The sequence below is a fragment of the Coenobita brevimanus genome, chromosome 92, assembly GCF_032717465.1.
Source record: "Coenobita brevimanus isolate Jiangsu-jjx chromosome 92, ASM3271746v2, whole genome shotgun sequence".
Classification (NCBI taxonomy): domain Eukaryota; kingdom Metazoa; phylum Arthropoda; class Malacostraca; order Decapoda; family Coenobitidae; genus Coenobita; species Coenobita brevimanus.
Window position 1 is genome coordinate 3,706,575 of NC_137045.1, and position 21,759 is coordinate 3,728,333.

The 21,759-nt window shown below is 42.5% G+C and overlaps 2 protein-coding genes across 2 annotated transcripts in view; both read left to right on the top strand.

Annotated features, from left to right (window-relative positions):
* The window catches only part of LOC145412063 (uncharacterized), a 111,186-nt gene that overhangs the window by 69,679 nt on the left and 19,748 nt on the right, over positions 1-21,759 (top strand). The gene's annotated exons all lie outside the window — the stretch shown is intronic.
* Positions 1-21,759, top strand: part of LOC145412241 (facilitated trehalose transporter Tret1-like) — a 50,829-nt gene that overhangs the window by 27,736 nt on the left and 1,334 nt on the right. The window contains exons 2-4 of the mRNA XM_080282181.1: positions 18,632-18,764; positions 20,347-20,465; positions 21,587-21,727. Coding sequence (XP_080138307.1) covers positions 18,632-18,764; positions 20,347-20,465; positions 21,587-21,727 — 393 coding nt within the window. The remainder of the gene's footprint in view (positions 1-18,631; positions 18,765-20,346; positions 20,466-21,586; positions 21,728-21,759) is intronic.

Genomic DNA, 21,759 nt, shown 5'->3' on the forward strand with positions numbered 1-21,759 from the left:
TCTAAGCTGAGAGTATTCCCTGGTTGTTTCAGTAATAGAAATTATAGTGTTTAGCATTAATTGAATATCGAATATAGTGTTTAGCATTAATCGAATATATAATGCTAAAGGAGTTTATGTGATGGATTTTAACCCCTCACTACTAGAGGTCTTTTCTAGCTAAATGAAATCGTCCACCTGTAGCATGAATAAGATGAAGACATCGTACTGAAGCGGTTAGTAACTTCACGACGATGATGTCTTTAGTATTTAATTCTAGCTTCCACTCGACGATTGTAGTTAGTTTAGAAGCTCTTTTTCGCGCTATAAGCATTGTATGTAGCCTTGATTAACCCCTTCAGTACGAGAGACCTAAGTTAAAGCCATCTCGATATAGCAGAAAACTACCAGAAAAAAACGTCTAAGGATTCGAGGTGTAAATGTGTGTAGAGGACAGGAGTCAGTCATTCCCACAGCCTCCCCACCTCGCCTCTCTTCCCCCGGCTGGAGTGGAGAGAGCATCTGTCTGAAGAGCACGAAACCCAGCCTCTGCGCGGACCTGAGTTGCAATAATACTTCAGGTGAATTTTGCTCTGTCTTGTTGTGCGTTCACTCTCCCTCGCTTCCTCCTTTTGTGTTTTGATCCTTTTTCATTCGTATGTTCCCTCAGGATATATTGTGCCCATATTCCTCAGCCATTCTTGTGTGTTTTCCTTTCTTTCCCCTTCCTAGTGTCATGTATCCTGCCTTTAGGGAAATATACAAGTGAAATTAATTTTTTCAGCCAGCTCTAAGACACTGTATGTTTGTTGTCAATACAAGTGTGTTTTTCTCAAAAATTTTAAAATATTTGCTATATTTGCCATTCATATGAATAATGAACTTGTTATTAATAACATGAACTAAGTGATGTGTACTTTATTCTACCCACCCATCCAGCTCAAAAATGTTAATGTAAAAGTTAATAAATGAAGTATTTTTTTAATTACATTTGCTTGGACATTTTAGGAGGAAGGATATACCAGTTTGAAAAATAACAGTATTAATTTGGCATTACCGAGCTCATTTGAAAAGTAATGTTTGCATCTTGATAGCATGTGAGGCAAGACATCAGGACCACCCGGTATAAACAGCATTATAAAAGGCTTGACAAATTCCTTACAGATGCAAAGAGGTCAAAAGCCTCATACGTAGCTCGGGACGTCTTCCGGAAAATATTTTGCAATTCCGTCAAATATACCCGAGCTGGCATTTGGTGCTCTGTGGCGTACCTGTATTTGGTGACTCACGTGGACTGCTTGTTGAGAGAGAGAGAGAGAGAGAGGGAGAGGGAGAAAGGGGGGGGGGCTGAAGAACCGAGACAGGGAAGAAGGAAGAAAAGAATGGAGAACGGGAGAGGATGTAAGGAAGAAAGGTACCAACGAGTACAAAAGAAAGCTAATATTAACTAGTAACGTTGCCTCCTGTGCCCTTTGTTATCAGAGTATCAGTAGACACAACGTAGGGATGGTGCCGACGCTCCCATGTCTTGAATATACAGTAATCCTTCGCAACTTCCAAACGCGGATTTATTAATTACTGTTAAGCATCTAGCCTTAATCCTCATGATTATCTATACCTAAATCATCTTCTAAAGTAGATAAAACATAACGTTAACATAGCGCAGGATTGAAAAGCTCTTGGAAATTTCATAGAGAGGATGACTGGAAAATTATATTCTGCATTATCTTAATGTGTAAGGAAAATAATAATGCTAAGTCCAAAGCAGTGTTGCACTGTTACTACGTCCTCTTCTATCAACGTCATGCAAATAGTGTGATTTTTTCTTTTTATACAGCAGTTTAGTAGTTTAGTTTGGGATAAGATGCCCTACATTATTCCAAGACATAAAACATAGTATTGTACCGTAATCTACCGCATTTCCTGGCTATTTGTCTTATATGTTGACAACCCTGCTGGAGAAAAAATCTTATGGTTTATCTAACTGGAAGAAATAAAAAAGTATATATGTAACTTAGCTCTCTTGTAATTCCAGTGGTGTAATGTGAAGTGTGTATCAACTTTTATAATACCATATCCTTTGGGAATTTTACATTTTCGGACCAGATCCTCTCGGAGTTTGGGTTTTATAAAGATAAACGGATAAAGAATTGAAGTTCAGACTGCGGACGAGAGGATAGAGGGAAGAAAGGAGAGAGAGATCGGGCGGAGGAAGGAAGGGAAAGAAGGAGAGAGGCGGGAGAGAAGTGGGAAGACGTGGAGAGGACAGATGGAAAGATGAAAATCTGTAAGCGTGAAAGACAGTGTTCATGAAAAATAACGGAGGGTGAAAGATTTGTAGTATAACTGAGTATCGGTAAAGTTTCTGCATTTGGTCTTGTTGATGAATGACTGAAGAGAAAGGATAGCGAAGGAAAATGATACGAGGAACAAGTGATGTTAAAAGAGCCAGAATATTGAGGGAACATTGTGAAGAGTTAGTAGAGACGGATGATGATGAGCATGAAAATGGCGTTAATGGTTTTCACTGACGGGGATAGGAAAAGGTGGAAAATGACAGCAAGAGGATGAAAGCACAAAGGAAGGGAAGCAAAGGGACGGGAAGCGAAGGAGAAAGAGAGTGATAGAGAAACCGCGTTAAAGCGAGAGAGCGGGAAGGGGTTGTAACAAAAGACAGCGAGGGAATGGAAGCGAAATCACGAAAAGTTGTAGGGAAGGGGACAGATAGTAAGAGTGGAAAAAGGGTGGTAAAACGAAGAATGTGCATCAGAGAGAGAGTTAGGCAAGGGTAGTGAAGAGAAGGATAGTTAAGGAGGGGGATAGGGAGAAAAGGAAGACAAAGGCAGTAGTTAGACGAAGATTAAAAACGGTTAGTGTGAGAAATAATGGCGAAAGAAGGGGCAAGAAAAGGAAGGAAAAGCAGAAACTAATAGTAATCGGAAGACGCAGTTGATAGACAATACTGGAATAAACAATACAGGGGAGGGATCAGAGATGATACAGGAAAGGAAAATGGAACATACAGTATGATACAAAGGAAGCCACAAAGAAGATTAGGAAATTGGTTGGCAAGGAGAGGAAATAGAGGCAAGGGAATGGAAGAACCTAAGGCTTATGGGAGAAGTAATTGCCGAGTAGGACAGTGGAGTGCAGCCAGATATGCGAGCGAAGGTTTGAGGGGGGCGGAGGCGGAAACAACGAATCACTGAGAAGTAGGGCGTCCATAATTCCTAAATATTCTGCACATTACGTCGTAATATCCTCTGGCCGATTTATTCTGCACATTATATCTCAATATTCTCTTGTATGTTACTGATGCAAACCATGTCTAAAGTAAAATGATACATTGTAAGGAACTATCTACCTATCTGTCATCCACTCATTTGTTGTTCCATCAGGAGTATAGCGACCTGGAACTAGTCAATATAGTTCAAACATTCATGGCATCAATCACTAACCCCTGACTGGCATTATGTGTGCAGTAAGCCCCAGCCTTCCCTCGGCGGTATGTACTTATTGGCCACAGCCGGTTGGGGTGTTTAATTCCGCAGACCACCAGGTGTCCATGTGGTTTTATGGTTGCCACCCAGCGTAGTGAATGCATTTTAGGGCTGTAAGAAATTGGTTGGCTTGTCCTTCAGTACAGAGTCGCCTGAAGACAACAGTTCATCAAATGAATGGTTGGTGGACACCTCCACATACCACAAATATAAGTAGCATACCAGAGAATGTTAAAAAGTAATATGCAGAGTAAATTGCTTTGAAAGAGTTGATACGAAGCCTCCTATATGGCTTAGATTACGAGGTTGTATCATCGGTATGAAGTTACATGGTGTGTACCCCTGCTGGCATTATGAAAAGACGTGCCACCAGTACCTACGACAAAAATTCGCCACGCCTGCAATCAAACCTAGATTCAGGACACCGCAGAGCAGGAGGCGAACATGGTATCATTAAACAACCATGGCTACATACACAGTGTGATCATATAACTTTTGTCATAAATAAATTTGTGTATGGTACGGTGCTCCCTAACTCAGTGACTATACATTGCACATACTTAGAGTCTATACCATGCAACAAACTGAAAAGGCTGAATTCGAAAGTAAATGCGGAGAACGACTTGGAGAATGCTGAGGAAAATTATGTCATATTAAGCTAGCAAATTAACAAAAATCTAAAAAAAAAAAAAAAAAAAAAAAACCTTTGCATGATGTAACTTCCAGTTTCCTGTTCACCAATTGTTCCTCTTGTTTTTGTGAGAAATTACATGAACGAAAACTTGCTCGTGTGGGAAGAGTGAGGCAGACACCAAGGATGAGGAGGGGCAAGGGGGGGGGGAAGCTGTCCCCTCCCCCAGGAATCCACCCCGAAGGAGAGGATTAAGGAATGGAATGGAAAGGGGAGGGAGCAGAGGGCGCGAGGCATAGGAGGAAGGGGAAAACGCATTGCAAAAAAAGGAATGACGGGAAGGATTTGGGGAATGGAGTGAAATGGGGAAGACTTGAGGGAGGAGCAATGAGGAGGTGTATGAGAAAAAGCCTGCCTTCATCCCCACGCGGCAGACCCGTTACCCTCGCCTCGCCTGCAATTTTGGTAAAAGCTTCTCCCACCCAAGTAACGTAAGGGGGAGAAGGAGAGTGGGAAGGGGTGGTGAAGTAGGGGAGAGCAGTAGAGGGGGAAGTAGTGGAGTGGGGAAGGATTAAGGGGTGTGGAGTGGGGGAAGGAGTAAGGGGTGTGGAATGGGGAAGGTGTGGGGGTTATTAAGTTGGGAGGGGGTAGGCAATGTGGAGTTGGGGTGGGGGGAATGGAAGGGAAGATTAAATTTGAGGGTGCAGGTCGGTCACCTACTCTTAAATATTTTAAATAACGTTTACCAAGGACCTTATATCTTGAAGGAGGCAATACATACGGAACTGGATGGTATCATTTTATCTATATACATCTTGCGTTGCTTGATGCGGAACTGTGTTAAATTTTTTCTATGTTCACCCCACTGCAGTAACTTAGGTAAACATTTTTAAACGATTCTCATTCCTCATTTCGGTAACTGCTCTGACTCCTGTTTCTGTGTCATCCGTGAATTTAGCCACCTTACAAACAGTGCAAAGTATTGGTTCGAGAACAGAGAGAAGGCCCTCCGGTAAGAAGGACTAACGGCGGAGGGTGTGGTTGAGTGTGGGTTGAAGGAAAGAGGATAGAATTAGAGGGAAGAGGGTGAAGTGAGAGGGATGAAAGGGAGAAAGCGCGGTGATAATGAGTGAAGAGGTAGGAGAGGAGACTGGAGTGGAAGAAGGGAGAGATGGTGAAGTGGTGATGAAAAGTAAAGTGATAGAGCGAGGAGGGTGGAAGAGAGGGTGTGAAGAGTAAGAGTGGGGAAAAGTGGTGGTAGAGGGAGAGGGAAGGTAGTGAGGTAGGCAGAAGAGGAGACTGCGGTGGGAGAATGGGAGAGGTGATGGGTGGTGGAGTAGGAGGAGAGTAAAGGGGAGCGTGAGGTGTTAGAGAGGGGGAACAAAGGAGTAGGTTGAGAAGGATGTTGGAGAAGTGGGAGACAGGTGGAGTTAAAGAGAGATGAAATGGAAGGGAGGTGGAGTGACTGGAGACGGAGGAGGGAGAGATCAAAGGAGGTGAGATGTAAAGGTAATGAAATGAGGGGCAAGAGTTCAGGAGAAATGCTAAAGTGGTGGATATTGGGAGGTAGCGAGGTAGGTAATGGGTAGGAGGAGAGTGGGAAGGAAATATAGAGTGGAGAGAAAAGATGGAGGAGTGGGAAGGGAAGATGCAGGAAAAGAAAGAATAGATTGCAGAGCAGGAAGGTAAAGTTTTCGAATGAAAAAGGGTATTGTGTATATATATATATATATATATATTTATGTATGAATATCCCGTATATTAATGTGTGAGTGAGTTTGTTGTTTGTAATTGTGTGTGTGTGTGTGTGTGTGTGTGTGTGTGTGTGTGTGTATGAGAAGGAAAGAGGGAATACTGAAATGAGGAGAGTTACTGGAGTGGGAAACGTATATATATGGTAAGGGAGATAAATGGTGGACGGCTGAGGTTTTGGAGTGAAAAGGAAAATTTTATGGGTGGGAGACTAATGTGTTCGACAAGATGGGTATAGGAATGGAAGGGGGAGGTTCAGGCATGAGAAGGCGTGGCAGTACATGGAGAGTGGATGTGGAGTGGGGAGGAGAGGTGATAGAGAGGAGAGGAGAGGTAGAGTTTTGTGGAAGGATTTTGGAGCAGACATTGGTGGTGCAAAATAATAATAATAATAATAATAATAATAATAATAATGTGTTCAAGAGACGAGAAAAGGAGCTTATGGCACTTCAAGAAATAGTTCTGGAGAAAAAATAGTTTAGTACGAACTAGGGAGAATGTGGAATAGCAGAGAAGATTAAGATGAAGAAAAAGGGTGCCCCGGTGAGAAGGGGATTATGGAAAGGGCGAGGGGAGTGAGTAGGGGAGGAGAGTTACTAGGAGAAGACAGGAAGGTATTTGAGGTTGATCTGGTAACGGGAGCGAGGGTGAGAATATTGCTCTTACATGACTCTTTTCTGTTATCATTGAACTGTAATATAAAGTGAAGACGATAATACGCATTGCCAGGTGCCGTTCTGCAACAAATTTATTCAATAAGAGTTAATACAGAGACCCTGTTTAACAAATCTCTACCTGACTTTTAAAGATCAATTACGCGACGCATCATAACAATAATTCATCCGAAAAGCATTTCTAGAATTAGTTGAAGACGTATTTCCTCTGACATAATTAATTATAATCAGTTATTTGTTGGGTATTAGATGGGATGGATGATGAAAATACTACATAAAGTTTTTTTTTTTTTTCACATCTCCCTTGGTACGTTTTTTTCATACTTCATTCCGAATAACACCACACTATACAGTATTATTCAGCGTGCGTGCATGCATACGTACGTGGGTGCGTCAGCGCGTGAGTGTGTGCATGCTTGCCTGTGTGTGTGTGTGTGTGTGTGTGTGTGTGTGAGTTGTGTGTGTTGTCATTGGGTGTGTTGTGTGTGGCAGGGAGTGTGGTGTGCGCGTGACAAGGGGTGTGGTGTGGGTATAATACTCGTAGCAGGTGTAGTGTGGTGTGTATACCGCATGGGGTGTGGTTGGCAGTTGGCCACAAATAGGATACACAAGTACTTCACACGTAAAATGAGAAGTCGTTTTCAATTCAAGGTCATAATTTTATATTTATAAGCTTTTAATATTAATAACAGACAGTTTGAAAGTTCCTTTAAATTCAGTCATTTACTCTTTTCTTTTCAGCTTGTTTTTTAGTTGTGCTTTATACATTACCATAAATCGCAGAGAAGGAGGTGCTACGAAATCTCCTAAGTCAACAAGAATAATGCCCATTATGATCTGTAGTTGGAGCGAAAGGGAGATACGTGAGGAAGGAGAAGAGAGAAGTGTGTAGAGTAGTAGGGTGCATAGCGTTGAGGCAGGATGGAGCGAGTCCTGACAGAAGCAGAGTCGAGAAGAGGAGGTTTGAAGAGACTAGTCTTCAGTGGATCATGCAGGGCTTAGATATGACAGAACTGAAGCAGATGAAGATTATGAGGGATGACTATGATGCTCTTGCAGATGTTGATAACCACGACTACGACGGCGATGATGATGATGATGATAATAATAATAATAATAATAATAAAAAAGAGCAGTCATAACCATAGCAGAGATGACTGTGTAAAGTTAAATACCGAGGACGAATCTACGATAATGACAGCGAAATATTAACCCTAGAGCTAGTAATTACATCGCCCTTGAGACAGTGAGCCACCTAGGCGCTTGGAGATTACTTAGTACTTCATTGGTTGTACCCTTGCTGTATATATTATGAGTTTGACGAGATATGTTCAGTAGCTGCCAGCCCACAAAAAATGGGACTTCTAGATCAGTGTTTCAAAACTTAGGAGGAGAGACAGATACACAGACAGACGTGATTAAACCCATTACTTTCTCACCACGCAGTATAATGAGGATGGTAGGAATGCCTGTTTATACACAACACGGTCCTTTGGATGACAACATTAAGACGACGTTAGACGACGGCCATCACACACACACACACACACACACACACACACACACACACACACACACACACACACACACACACACACACACACACACACACACACACACACACACACACACACAATAGAAAACCGATGAAAACTGCGAAGAAAGAAACACTGGACGTTGCGTTGGAGTGATCGTGAAGCGGTCAGTGCATGAGGAAATATATTGGATGGGAATGACAAGGACGTAGTGACTTCTCAGCGGGACGACACAGACAAGTGGTGGACAGATGAGAAGATGGCAGGCTTGGAATTGACTGAGGTGGAGGTGGGGGATGGAGACTTGGAGAAGGTGGCGGTAGAGGCTTGGGGACTTGAGGGAGGAGAGACTCTTGGATCGACGATGGGAAATTAGAAACTCGAGAAAATGTTGTGGGGAAGAGATTTGTGGATGGTACTGGAGGGGAGGGAAACACGGGGATCGGAGGGGGCGTAGAAACTCGAGGAGAGAGACCTGAGTATCGAGCGGCAGAAGGAGGGGGAACAGACTAGCGCTTATAATACGAGGGTAGTCAGAACTTCATCGTTTAACTAAATGTTCGTTTTAAGTTGCCTCATTTAAATAAACACTTTACAGTTTACCCACTTTTTATGCCTTCCTTTGCTTGTTTCTAGAAATTGTGTATTCCATTTAGTGCTAGAAAACGAACGTAGGATGATGACGGTGATCATAAGTTTAAATTGTACTGGAGAGCGTTATGTAATATCATATTATCATTTTCTTACAGTATTTTATAGTAATGCGAGAAGGATGTTTATAATCACACTTAATCCCTGTGCCTCTTTTAGGTGCATTTTTAGGTACATTCACTTTATAAATATTACTCGGTATGTATTTAGCAAGATTGCAAATAGGGGTTCAAATATTTTCTCAATCGCCGTGCTACATGTAACTTAATTTTGCTATATTTCCCAGTTTATAAGAATTATTTTGGCTTGAATTTGATAATATTTCGAATACCATGTTCATAATCTTATTTACTATTCGTGTTATGTATATAGAATCCTCATGCTATATTTGCAAGTTTATTAGGATTTTTCGCTCTCACATTCGCGTCCCCCACTTCCCCCGCCTTCATACGTCCCCTTCCAAGGCGGCACAGGAGTCGGGTTATATGAGCCGAGAATTTGTGCCGCGTCGGTGGATGTAATAACTCTGCTTGGATCCCTCTTAAACATCCCTTTCCACACCCACTCTACCCTGTACGCCTCTCTGCTCCTCTCTCCATTCCCTCTCATACTTACATCCAAACATACATACATACATACATATACGCACGCAGGTACACACGCACACACCATAACCCCCCAGCGCGCGCGCGCACACGCACACACACACACACACACACACACACACACACACACACACACACACACACACACACACACACACACACACACACACACACACACACACACACACACACACACACACTCCCATAGTCACCCATACTCCATTCTCCACTCACATACCCACCTCCACCCACCCACCCATTCCTCCCAAACACACCCTCAAAGCAGCCCAAAACCTCAAAGGCAATGACACACTCCACTCCGCCCACACTTCCCCCTCCTCCCCTCCACACATACATCCAGCCCCACCCAGACCTTCACCCACACACCTACCTCCGCCCACAAATACTCACCCCTCCTACCCCGTGCTCTTAACCCCACACACCCCACAGCCACCCACACGCTGTCCACTCACATGACTCAATCCGTCCCCCTTTCATCCCCATCTTACTCCTGGAGAACACGGTAGATTAAGGGAACGAAGTTAGGCAATAGTATTAGTGTCACTTGGATAACTTAACAGGGGCGTGTGTAAGGAGTGTCTCTCAGTCTCCCCTCCACTTCAGCTCCATCCCCCTCCTTACTATTATTCCTTCCTTGCCCAACCCTTCCGTTCTTCCTTAATTCTCTCAGTCTTCCCTATAATCCACCCTTGTCTTTATCTCTCTTTCTGTTCCGTCTTTCCTTTTCATTTCCTTCTTCTTCTTCCCTTTTTTCTCTGTACTCCCTTCTTTCCTTCCCCTTCTTTCTAACGTACTTTGACACTCCCTCCATTCTTTTCGTCCTTCCCCTCTTCTCTCTTTTCTGATTACTTGCTCATCTCCCGGCTTCTCGCTATGCCTTTTCCTCACCCTCCTTCCTTCCTGCCTCTCACACTGCTTTATCTAGACTATTCTTTGTTTTCTCTCCATTTTAGGCGCGCGCGCGATTACTGTTTCGCTGTGTGTGTGTGTGTGTGTGTGTGTGTGTGTGTGTGTGTGTGTGTGTGAATGGTGCAAATGAAACAGTTTTCATTAGAATTGAAGAAACTTCCTGGAAATGTTTAGGGTCAACCAAGGATGAAGTGATATTATTTTAAGAACAATAGGTCACAGCTCAGGGTCACAGAGGAAGGTCAGCTCAGGTAACTTTTATCTCACATGGCCTAAACTTGGTGCCAGGTATGAGGATCGGGCAGGGATGAAGTGATTAGATAGCAGTCGGTCAAGGATCAAGGACACAGGACAAGGTCAGACGTGAAGGGCTCAGGTATTACAGTCTTAGTAGTGCTCTCTCTCTCTCTCTCTCTCTCTCTCTCTCATTCTTTTCTTCTTTTTTTTCCCTTCCTTTCTTTGCCCTCAGACTATTTTTTATCTTCTTCATGCTTTCCCGTTTCATTTCCTTCTTACCTTTTCCTCCCCTCCCTCTCTCTCTCCCTCTCCATCTCCCTCTCCCCCTCCCTCTCCCTCTCCCTCTCTGCCTCTCCTCCTCTCTCCCTCCCTCTCTCCGTGTTGCCAAGGTGATGTCACTCAGTCGCTACCTGAGGCCAAAGGGATATGTGGGAGGGAGGGGAAGGGAGAGAGGGAGAGACAGACAGGGTGGGGAGAGGGAGGGATTTGGAGAGAAGAGAAAGAGGGAGGTAGTGAGAGGGAGGCAGCATGGTGGGGAAAAAATGGAAACCAAGGGAAGAAGCAGCAGTTGCAAAAGTAGACCAAGTGATGCAAAATAGGAGATAGGAACAGGAAAAAATGTGGAGGGAGAGAGAGAGAGAGAGAGAGAGAGAGAGAGAGAGAGAGAGGCTTGCTCTGAAGAGATGGAAAATAGGAAAGAGGGGCAGGGAATTGGAGAGTGACAGGGAACTAGGGGAGGAAGGTAGAAAGGGAAGAGGAAGGGAAACTGGAAGGAAAGAGGAAAATAGGGGAAAGGAAGGGAAGGTGGAGTGAAATAATGCGGAGAGGGAAATTATGCAGATGAAAGGACATACAAGAGAGAGAGAGAGAGAGAGAGAGAGAGAGTGAAACGTTTAGCGTAACAGAACAAATTTAGAGCATATTGCAGAACTGAAAAAAATATATATACTTGAAAATGGGAGAAAGGAAGAGGTGCAGGACAGGAAGGAAGAGAAATTATGTAGAGAAGAGGGAACTAGAGGGAGGGGAGGGAGGGAAAACTTGGGGGGAGTGGAGAGACGGAAGGGAATGACCACAACACAGTGCTATCTCCGTGACCTTTTACGATGCTGTATGTTAGGTCAGTCGGAATTGGTTAGTGTTGTCACGGTACTTTTGTGAGTGTGTGTGTGTGTGTGTGTGTGTGTGTGTGTGTGTGTGTGTGTAGTAGTGGTGTTTCGAAGTGGGTGGATGAGATGTAGATTGGTTTAACTCCTTTACTATGATATGATTTTTCCAAAGTTAATTAAGATTGTAAGTACCGTATATTAATCAGTAAAAACACGTGACTGGGCTGAAGGGGTTAGCAATAAATAAACACAATAGATAAACAGATAAATAAAATAAAAAAGGAAGCTTATAAATAGAACTTCATATACTTTTTTTCCCCTTCAGTTCCTTTTTCCTCCAATTACTTTTTCCTCCAGTTCCTCTCCTTCCCCAAAAAACTTCCCCCTCGAGGTTCCTCTCACCTTACACCAGGTAGCACCAATTTTTACAGCCTCTGTATTTCATCTCTTTCTTCCCTTTCTCTTTTTCTCTTTTCCTTTTAAATTAAAAAAAATTGTTGTATTTCCCTTGGATTGCTTTATTTTCCCATCTTTCCCTCTCATTACTCCTATATTATATGTTCTCCTCTTTTCCTTTTATACTGAATTATTTTTTCTCTTGTCTTCATCCCCTTTTCGCCCCTCTTGGATTATTTCATTTTCGTTCTCTTCTCCTCTTTATCTGTCTTAAATTACACAGTTTCCCACTTTCCCCTTTACGATCCCTTATTTCCCCCATTCCCTCGGACTGTATTTTTCTCCTTTCTCTTTTAATTCACCCATATTTTCCCATTTCTGTTCCATTCCCTTCACTTTCCTTTCTAGGTCGCCTTGTTTCCTCTCTTTTTCCCTTATATTATATGGTTTCCTCTTTCCCTTTTCCGCTGCCATGTTTTCCCTTTACTTCCCTCTTAAATTAGCTTATGTGCCCCTCTTCCTCTCCCAGATTACCTTTATTTCTCCTCTTCCTCTTGCCTCCCTCCCCCCTTCCTTCTTTGACAAAACTCTCAACCTAGACCTCTCTTTCCTCTTTCTTTCTGACGTAATTTTTCATCCCAAACCTCCTCCTTCCTTCACTCACCTTCCTATTAACCTCTATCCTCTTCTCATTCCTTCTTCCTTCATCCCCTCCTTTCATACGCAACTTCACCTTCTCTTGGGCCTCTTCCCCTCTTTCCAGTCACCCTCACTCTAGTTCCCCTCTTTCTTTCCTTTTTAGTCATTTTCCCTTCCTCTCACTCACCTTCACCTTAGTTTTCTTCTTGTCCTTCTTAGCCACCTTCCCATCCTCTGTGTCACTTTCATCTCCCCTCCCTGTCACTTTCACTTCCTCGCAGTCACCTTCTCCCTCATCTCCTTCCTTCGCCTTCTCACAGTCACCCCCTCAATTTCCCTACTTTTATCCCTACTTATCCCGTTCTCCAGGGGGGTTCATGTTGTAGCCACAGTTCAGGCATTATTACCTAAGTTTCTCCTATTTCCCTCTTTCCTAGGCATCGTTACTTCACGGTATACTCTGTCACCATAGTTTCTCCTCTTTCCTCCTTTTTTAGGTCATCTCACCTTCGCCCAGCCATTTTCTCCTATTGTCAAACACATTTTCCTTTGTATTTCAGATTTTTCCTCCTCCTAAATTTCCCCGTCCTCTGTCACCTTACCCTTAGGTTCCCCTCTTTTCCCTTCTAAGTTCCCTTCGCTTCTTCCCAAACACCATTCCCTTAATTTCCCCTAATTCCCCTCATCCTTAATCCCCTTACCCTTTTCCCAAACACCGTCCCCTCAATTTCTTCTCCATCTTTGTATCCTCCACCTCCCTCAAACCCCTTGCTGTTAGTTTACCCTCATTTCCCTCCTTCCTAATACTCTTCACCTCCTCCCAAACACCTTCCCTAGTTCCCCCCCCCTCCCCCTTTCCATCCCTCCTCTATTCCTTTTACCTCTTCACAGACACCTTTCCCTTAGTTCACTTCTCTTCCTTTCTTCCTCCTTCTCTACAGGCGGTTCAGGTTACCGGCCTACCGCCTCAGGTTAGGCTGGGGAGAGGCATAATCAAGCTAGTTTGGCGGCTGACGCGACAAGGGACTGGAAAGAATCGATGTCTTACGCTGGAGGGGAGACAAAAAAGAAGAGTGTGTGTGTGTGTGTGTGTGTGTGTGTGTGTGTGTGTGTGTGTGTGTGTGTGTGTGTGTGCGTGCGTGCGGTGCGAAGATTGTGGTTTTTTAGGGTACCGTATATACAGTATTGTTTCTTCCATCACTTATCTTTGTAATTATTGAAAGACAGGCATTTCAGAATATTAGTAGACAAAGTAGTTGTGATGTTTACACCCACTTTCATCCCTTCACCACGATTAATTTTTTTTCTTCCTCTTTCTGTGTCCAAACGATTTTATTATGCTTTTGATCCAGTGGTTGGATATGATATATAGCTTGCATTAAACCCTTCACTAATACGGATCTGTCCTTGGGGATAAGACAGAGTAGTAGTAGAAGTAAAGCAAGCTATATATACGTCATTGTCCTGAAGTGGTTATTAACAGAAATTAGGTACTGTACTGCACGAATGTTCACTGCACAGTATCATTGATTAAACACGTGCATTGTATATATTATTTTAGCTTGAAGTAATACAGTTACCGGTATCTCTTTTTTCAAGCAAAGAATGATAGGGATGTGCATTTCCGGGCAAATGAAACAGAGTCCCTGCCTTAGCCTGACACACAAGAACTGGATGATTTTGGGGCTAATGAGGTAGGTGAGGGCGCCTGGTATCATCTTCCCTCCACTTACCTCTACGAGATGCCATTCCCCACTCTCCCCACTGTAATTCATCAGCCAGGAGTGACCCCGTTCTTGTGTGTCCAAATTACAGCGTCTTCTTCATTTATTCACACCTTAGCATGTAGAATAATACGTAACCCTTGGTGTGCTAATGCACCCTTAACTGTATTTTTCCTGCCCCGTGAACTAAAAGTAGAATATATCACTTTCACAGGAATTAAATGAAGCATTACCAGGGGTCGATGAATTTACGAGAGTAAGAACTTCAGTATTACAATTTTAGTAACAGGAAATCATCAAGTTTTAGTCTATACACCACATGAATCATTGCAGGCTCTTTGAACAGTATTTCACCAAAATCGTTTAAACACTATCAAACAATTTGCTTTGTACCCTTTACCTCTCTGTGTGTTCACAACGTACAAAGACAGGCACTGTCTGTCAAATTCGAAATGCAATTCCGTGAACCATAAGCTGCCTACACAAACGGTTGAGCGCGTCCACATCAAATCAGTGTATCTTCTGACAGGATAGTAAGGTGTTAGCGGTTGTACTGACTGAACCCTGAGTCACTGTTCACTTGATGCGCAGTGGATGTACAGTAGTAGAGGAAGGTAAATACGAGTGTTTCCTTAACCAGTGGGGGACGTACAGTTTTCTTATAGGGAAGAAAATTGTTTGACATTATCCAGAGTGAATTTATTCGTTTTCAGCCTTCGTTTATGAACCCCATCAACCTGATGACTAAAATATTTTTCTTATTATTACCTCCAGACGAATTTATTGACATTAGGATAGCGTTTTTGAATTGGAGGGGTAATATGTCTCCTCCAGTAATCCTGTCACTATTGGAGATTCTGAGTTGAATAAAATCGTCTAGAAGTAATTGCAGTAAACAGAGACGTCCTCGTGCTGAAGGAGTTCAGCATCGATACAAGCACTGCCGAAGCTCAACGGACGCTTTGACTCATTTAAATTTCTGAGCGTCACTTGTTGCTGAAGTCTCTGATGTCCGCTGCCTTTGCTGAGTTTTGGTCTTGCTTCGCTGCTCGGTCCCTGGAATCAACATGGTCTCTTGTCCCTGCACCAAGCTAAACAATAGACCGTTCTGCCCGTCAGAGCCTTGACATCAGCAGAACGTTATTGATCTGTTTGCCGCTCTCCACAGCTACCAGGTGACCTTCAGTATTGCATCCTCTCAGTAATAAGTAAAGAGAAATACCAACAGTAAATCCTTTTTTTTTTTTTTTTTTCCAATGCAGCCTGCTCATCGTTCAGTACAAAATAATCTTCATGTCTGTTACAAACTTGCTTGAATGAGAAACCAGGCTTCTCTACTAGTTATGCATTTTCAGGTTGACTTGGATGCTCGGACAGGCTTTTGAGTCTGATCAGAGAGAGTACACTTCAGCTATGTGAATGAAAAAAAATAGTTTGCTTGTTAAAGTATATCGTTAGTACGGTAAGTGGCTCTGCAGGTACTGAGATAAAGAGCTGAGAGATGTGAGAAACAGTAGAATGAATAGTTTAGTTCTCAATAAGAATACATTTAGTGTTCACTGTATTGTTTTCTGCTGTTTGTAGCAAAAATCCCTGGAAAATGAAAAATCTCTAGAAGAGAGACTATGAAAACAGCTTCTGTTCTTAGGGTTCACTTCTGTGATCATTCACTCGATCTTTCGCTACTGTTTACCAGGCTGACAATACCTCTCGCCAAGACAGCTGCCGGTCAAAAAAAAAAGTGACAGTCCTAATTTTGCCACCTACCACAGGGAACTAATTTTTCACGGAGTTTAAATGATAATACTGGCTTGTTTATACACTGTGTTATCAGCTAGTGATTTAGAATTTGTTTTCCTTGGCATAGGAAACTTTCTAGCACTTGTTCATTAACAATTTATTTTGCATATTACCTCCTAGAACTCTTACACATAACTGATGCAAGCAGTTTTGTTGAAAGATATATGACATAAAGGTGAATATGTAGTTTTGATATGTAAAATAAATCACTGAAAACAAAGTGCTATGGACCCGAGCCTTATTCTTGTTAGCAGAGCTGCCAGACACTGATATGACTGGGCGGAAGAGCTACCCGCTTATATAAACGTCCCACACTACCCTTTCTGTACGCCAGAAGAAGGCTGGGTGACTGCAAGAGAAGGGCAAGTTAAGCTTGCATTCCACAGGGTTCACGTTTCAGATTAGCCTGGGGCCGCAACAGCAACATGTTACTGGTGCAAACTAAGTTGATGCGAAAAAGATACGAACAGGGTATTGTACAAGAGAATGCAGCGGTGTAGCAGGCAAAATAAATTGGCAAAGTAGTGGTGCTAGAATCCGAACCGCAGGAGAATGCAGACTATAGTTCTTTTACCATAACCTGACCCAGAGTTCCATCCATTTGAGGCTTATTTCACGTGGAGTGGCAGAAAAAAAAAATGCCACGGTTATGCGAGTATATCTTTTCCATAGCACGTCGTGATTAACCTCATATACCAAAGGTAATCTGTTATTCAGCATTGAAGACAAAGAGGTGGCAATTGTTAGGCCAAGTAGAAGTAAGGAGAGTATACACATCCTCCAACATTCATGACCAGCGAGAGAAAATGGCACAACACGCTGGGAGCTTGTAAGTAGAGAAGATTTATATCCTGTCCAGTGTTTGCGTCATGTTTACCGCTTACGTCACTAGCACCCGGCAAATAATACCCTCACTTGTCTCCCACACCTGCCAGTTGCATCGCTGCTGTCTGTTTCTCCCTCACTGTATCAGCATTCGCGTTTATCTTCTTCCTCGATTTGTCTTGTCAGTCATATCTTTTGCTTTTTTCAGTATAACTGCATTTTTTCGTTTTTCTTTTTTGCAATAAAGCATTTAATGTATCCTTGATTTTCTTTTTGCCATCTTTTGCTTTTATTGTTCTTGTTTTTGCCGTATTTTAGAGTTTGCATGGTTCAATATTATTAATTTATCAGCGGAAATTGAACACTTTCTTTTAACATATATTAAGCACGGTGCCCTCATCTGAGAAGCCTATTTTTGCTGACTTATAAAATGTTGCCATCTTTTTGTTTGTTTATTAGTGTACTTTACTTACCTGTAATAAGTAATCATGTGTTGTTATGTATTAGGAGACTCACCTGATTTGTTTATTGATTAGCATACCCGTGACTCATTTCCTATACCACTCTATGAAATGATACCACATACCTCTTAAAATGCACCTCATATCCCCTTAAATCACACCCTAAACCCCTTAAAATACATCTCTCACCCCCTTAAGACATATCCCTTACCTCCGTAAAAATACACTTTATCCCATTAAAATGTGCTCAGTTACCCTTCAAATACACCCCCTAGCCCCTTCAAATACACCCCTTGTTCCCTTAAAATGCACCCCTTTATCCTTAAAATGCACTCCATACTCCATAAATATGCATCCTTTACCCCCTTTAAATACACTCTTTACCCCTTAAAATACACCCATTTCCTCCTTAAAATATATACCCCATTTGTCCCTTAAAAAAAACGCCCCTCACCCCCTTACACTACACACCTTACCCCATTAAAATACACCCCATACCCCTTAAAATACACCCCTTACCCTTAGCATTAACCCCTTGCCCCCTCCCTGAAAACACTCATTGTCCTCTTAAAGTACACCCCTTACCCCCTTAAACTACACCCCACACACCATTAAAATACGCCTTTTCCTCCCTTAAGACACCATTTTCCACCTTAAAATACACCCTTCACCCCCAAACTCCTCCCTTGCTTCCTGGGCTTCATGGACTGCAGATTTCCCTCCCTTATGGTGCAACAATTCCTCAGATCCTCCATAATTTAAGCTCCCGAAATTTCCCCTGACTCCCTTAAATATTCCTTGCACCTTTCTGATCCCTCTCAGAATCTACCCCTGACCTGTGAAATCACTCCTGACCCCTTAAAATTCCTCCTACCTTCTTGAAATCCCCCTGACTCCCATTGAAATCGCCTCTGATCCCTCTCAAATCCCCCTGACCCTTTATTATCTTCCTGGTCTCCTGGAAATCCCTCCTAATCCCTTTGAAATACACCAGATCCCAATGAAATCCCCCAGACTCACTTAAAATATACCAGACCTACCTAAAATCCCCTCGTACCTCCTTGAAATCCCCTTGTCCCCCTATAAATTACACCAGACTCCCTTGATATCCCCCAGACCCTCTTAAAATCCTCTTGTACCCCTAGAAATCCCCTCTGACCCCTTGCCTGGCCCCTCAACACAGATAGTGGTCACCTTCGCCTGCTGCCTGGGTCCCCTCGCCTGCGGGTTCGCCCTCGCCTACAACCTCACCAAGAACCCGGCAGAGCTCCTGGGGCCGCAGCTAGGGGCGTGGCGGACGTATGTGTACTTTATTGGTGAGTGAATACCTTGTTTATTATGTAGATTTATTGCTGTATTGATTAATTGGTCGTCTTATTTATTTTGTGGATTTCTAGTGGATTTATTGCTTTATTGGTTAGTGGACGCCTTATTTTATTTGTGGATTTATTGTTTTAGTGGAGAATGGACATTTTATCTATTTCATGGATTATTTGTTTCATTGGTGAGTGGAAACTTTATTTATTTTGTGGATTTGTCACTTTATTGGTCAGTTGACACGTTATTTCATTTATAGCTCCCACTGTATCGATGCCTGTCTTCATTATTTTTGGATCTCTTACAGTATACGGGAGTGGCGGACTTATTTCTTGTTCTCTGGGCCCTATATCTCCCAGTCCATTAGTTATGATGATGGTGATGCTGCTGCTGTTCCTACTGCTGCTGCTGCTGATAATGATGATGATGGATGTGTCCCGATAACCCTTTCATTACCAGGAGTCTTTTTTTTTTTTTTTTCTTGCTACTGTTTGACATTTTTATTCTGTTTACAAGAGACTTTGAATGGTAGTGTTCAGATATAGCCTTCGTTAACCAGTTCACAGTATTATGGCTCTCCCAGGCTGAACAGAATCATGCGATAGTAGCAAGATTAAATTAAGCAAAAGGTGCCATCTGGTTGAAGGGGATTATGGAAAAGTCAGTGGTTACATGAAAACTAGACTAATTTGCCAGTCAGCGCACGATTTAGCTCTTACACCATTAATGTAGTGATACTTCAATAATGGTGTCATTATGCCTATCTGCTGCGTTCACTAAATGAAAATCTTTTGTATTTTTTGTAAACTTCTTATAGCAGGTCTTTCAAAATCAGGGAACGCGTCCCAAGAGTCATTCGTATCTTCTAGGTTTCCCATAAAGAAGTCATTTTCTTTGACACTGAAGAGTAAGAGAAAACGTTATATTTTTACCCCCAACGATTAAGATTACCACTACCATCGTTTTGAGTGTCAGCTACAATCCTAGACATGTATTTTTGTACAATCTTAGTAGCCTATATAGGGTGGCTTCAGACTGAGCTAGAAACTAACGACAGACACATGCGTAGGAAAAGATTGCAACGTTATATGACTCTTTCTTGCTTCCAGGCTAAATGTACTGTCGAGGTAATGTAAAAGCAGTACTGTACACTGTTTGTAGTGGCATCACTGTGGTTAACATTCCCCGTTATTAAATAGTTCAGACGCCAAGCAATTTTATTTACGCAGGAGGGACTGCTTGAGCGGAAGGGCGTAAGATTAACAGAAGTAACGGAGTCTGTTTGGGTATGCATTGTGTTTAGCTTATGTATTGTCATTATTTATCGCGTAAGTAAATGTAAGTTAAGTTAGATTGAACAGAAAAGTTTGGTTAAATTTCGTGGTCACTTAAAGTCCTAAGATAAGACTAACTATAAGCAAAGCAGAATTGTTGACGCAAAGAAATATTAAAGAGTTAACACAGCATTAGTCCTGACCTGTTGCTATCGATTTACCCTTTATTAACTAACCTAACCCAACCCAACCCAACTTAACCCAACCTAATCTTACCTAACCTAACCTAACTTAACCTATCTTACAGGGTGTCTGAGTGGCGGGTTCATTTCTGGGTTCCTCTCCAATTACGGCAGGAAGGTGGTGGTGCTGGTGGCCGCAGCTCCACTCGCACTTTCATGGCTCTTCATCATTTTCGTTACCAAGGTCAGCAGGAGAAGTGGGAGACGGGGAGAAGAGGAGGAAGATGTGGAAGGGAGGTAACAGATGGGAGACGAAAGGTAGGAGTGGAGGAAAATAGATGAAAAGAAAGTGGATAGGGGTTAAGTAGTAGAGAAGTGAAGATGAAAATTAGGGGAAGATAGCCTAATAATGTGGATGCGATAAGCAGAACGGAAAAAGAAGGGTCAAATTAAAATTAGATGAAGAAGCAGGGAAAGGAAGACGGGATTGTATGTGGAAGAAAAATAGGACGCAAGGAATATTATCAGGTTGCATTACTGCGAGACTGAGCACCGGAAGAAGGGGAAATGTGGGGAATTGTGGGAGATATGAAAGATGTCAGAGGAAATGAGTTTATACGTTGTGAGGGTGATGATAGATTGTGTCTGGTGTGGAGGAAATGAAGGCTAAGGGAGAAGTGACTGGGAAGGAAAAAAAAAATGAGATGAACGTGGGTGAGGTGGATAAGTGAATGGATGACAGGGATGCAAAGGAAGTATGTTGTGGCTGAAGAGGATGGCATGGAAAAGATAAATACTCGTATGTGCAGGTGAGGTCAAAACTTACCGAGATCATGCTAAAGAAATCTGTAATGAAAATAAAGTTTGAATCTTGCTGCAGTACTTTTATATGTTTTTCGAGAGCATTTTTCTTAATTTAGTTCTTTCTTTTCATTCTTCCTTTTTAATTATTTACTTCAACTGAGGAGAGATTTTTCCAACTGAAGCTATTAGATAGAGCCTCGATTTCTCCCCTCACTACCGTAGGTTTTTGAATTATATTGTCAAGTATTAGCTTTTACAATTCCTATTTTTTGTGTGTTAGTTCTCCAGCATTTATGTATTCCTATTCCTGTTTATGGATCTTCCCAGCCTATGCGTTGCACAAGAAAGAAGGCTAGGTTAATGATGATGATGATGATGATGATCCTTGCACTTGCAGCCATTATATTTAACTCCCATCCAGCCATTTAAGATACCCATCCAGCCACGTGTAGCTTTTTGAAAAGTGTGATTAGTAAGAAGCGAACAAATGTAGCCAAGAAAATACAGAGGGTGAAACACCGAACCATGTCCCCATAGCTAACCTCTCCTTGCCTTCCGTAGGCGTGGATGGTGTTCCTGTTCCACGGTGTATCCGGCGTGTGTACGGGTGTGGTGATGGTGGTGGTGCAAGTGTACGTGGCAGAGATATCCGTGCCCAGGCTTAGGGGAGGCATCTCTACCGCACCACTACTCGCATTCCAGGTGTGTGTGTGTGTGTGTGTGTGTGTTTATGT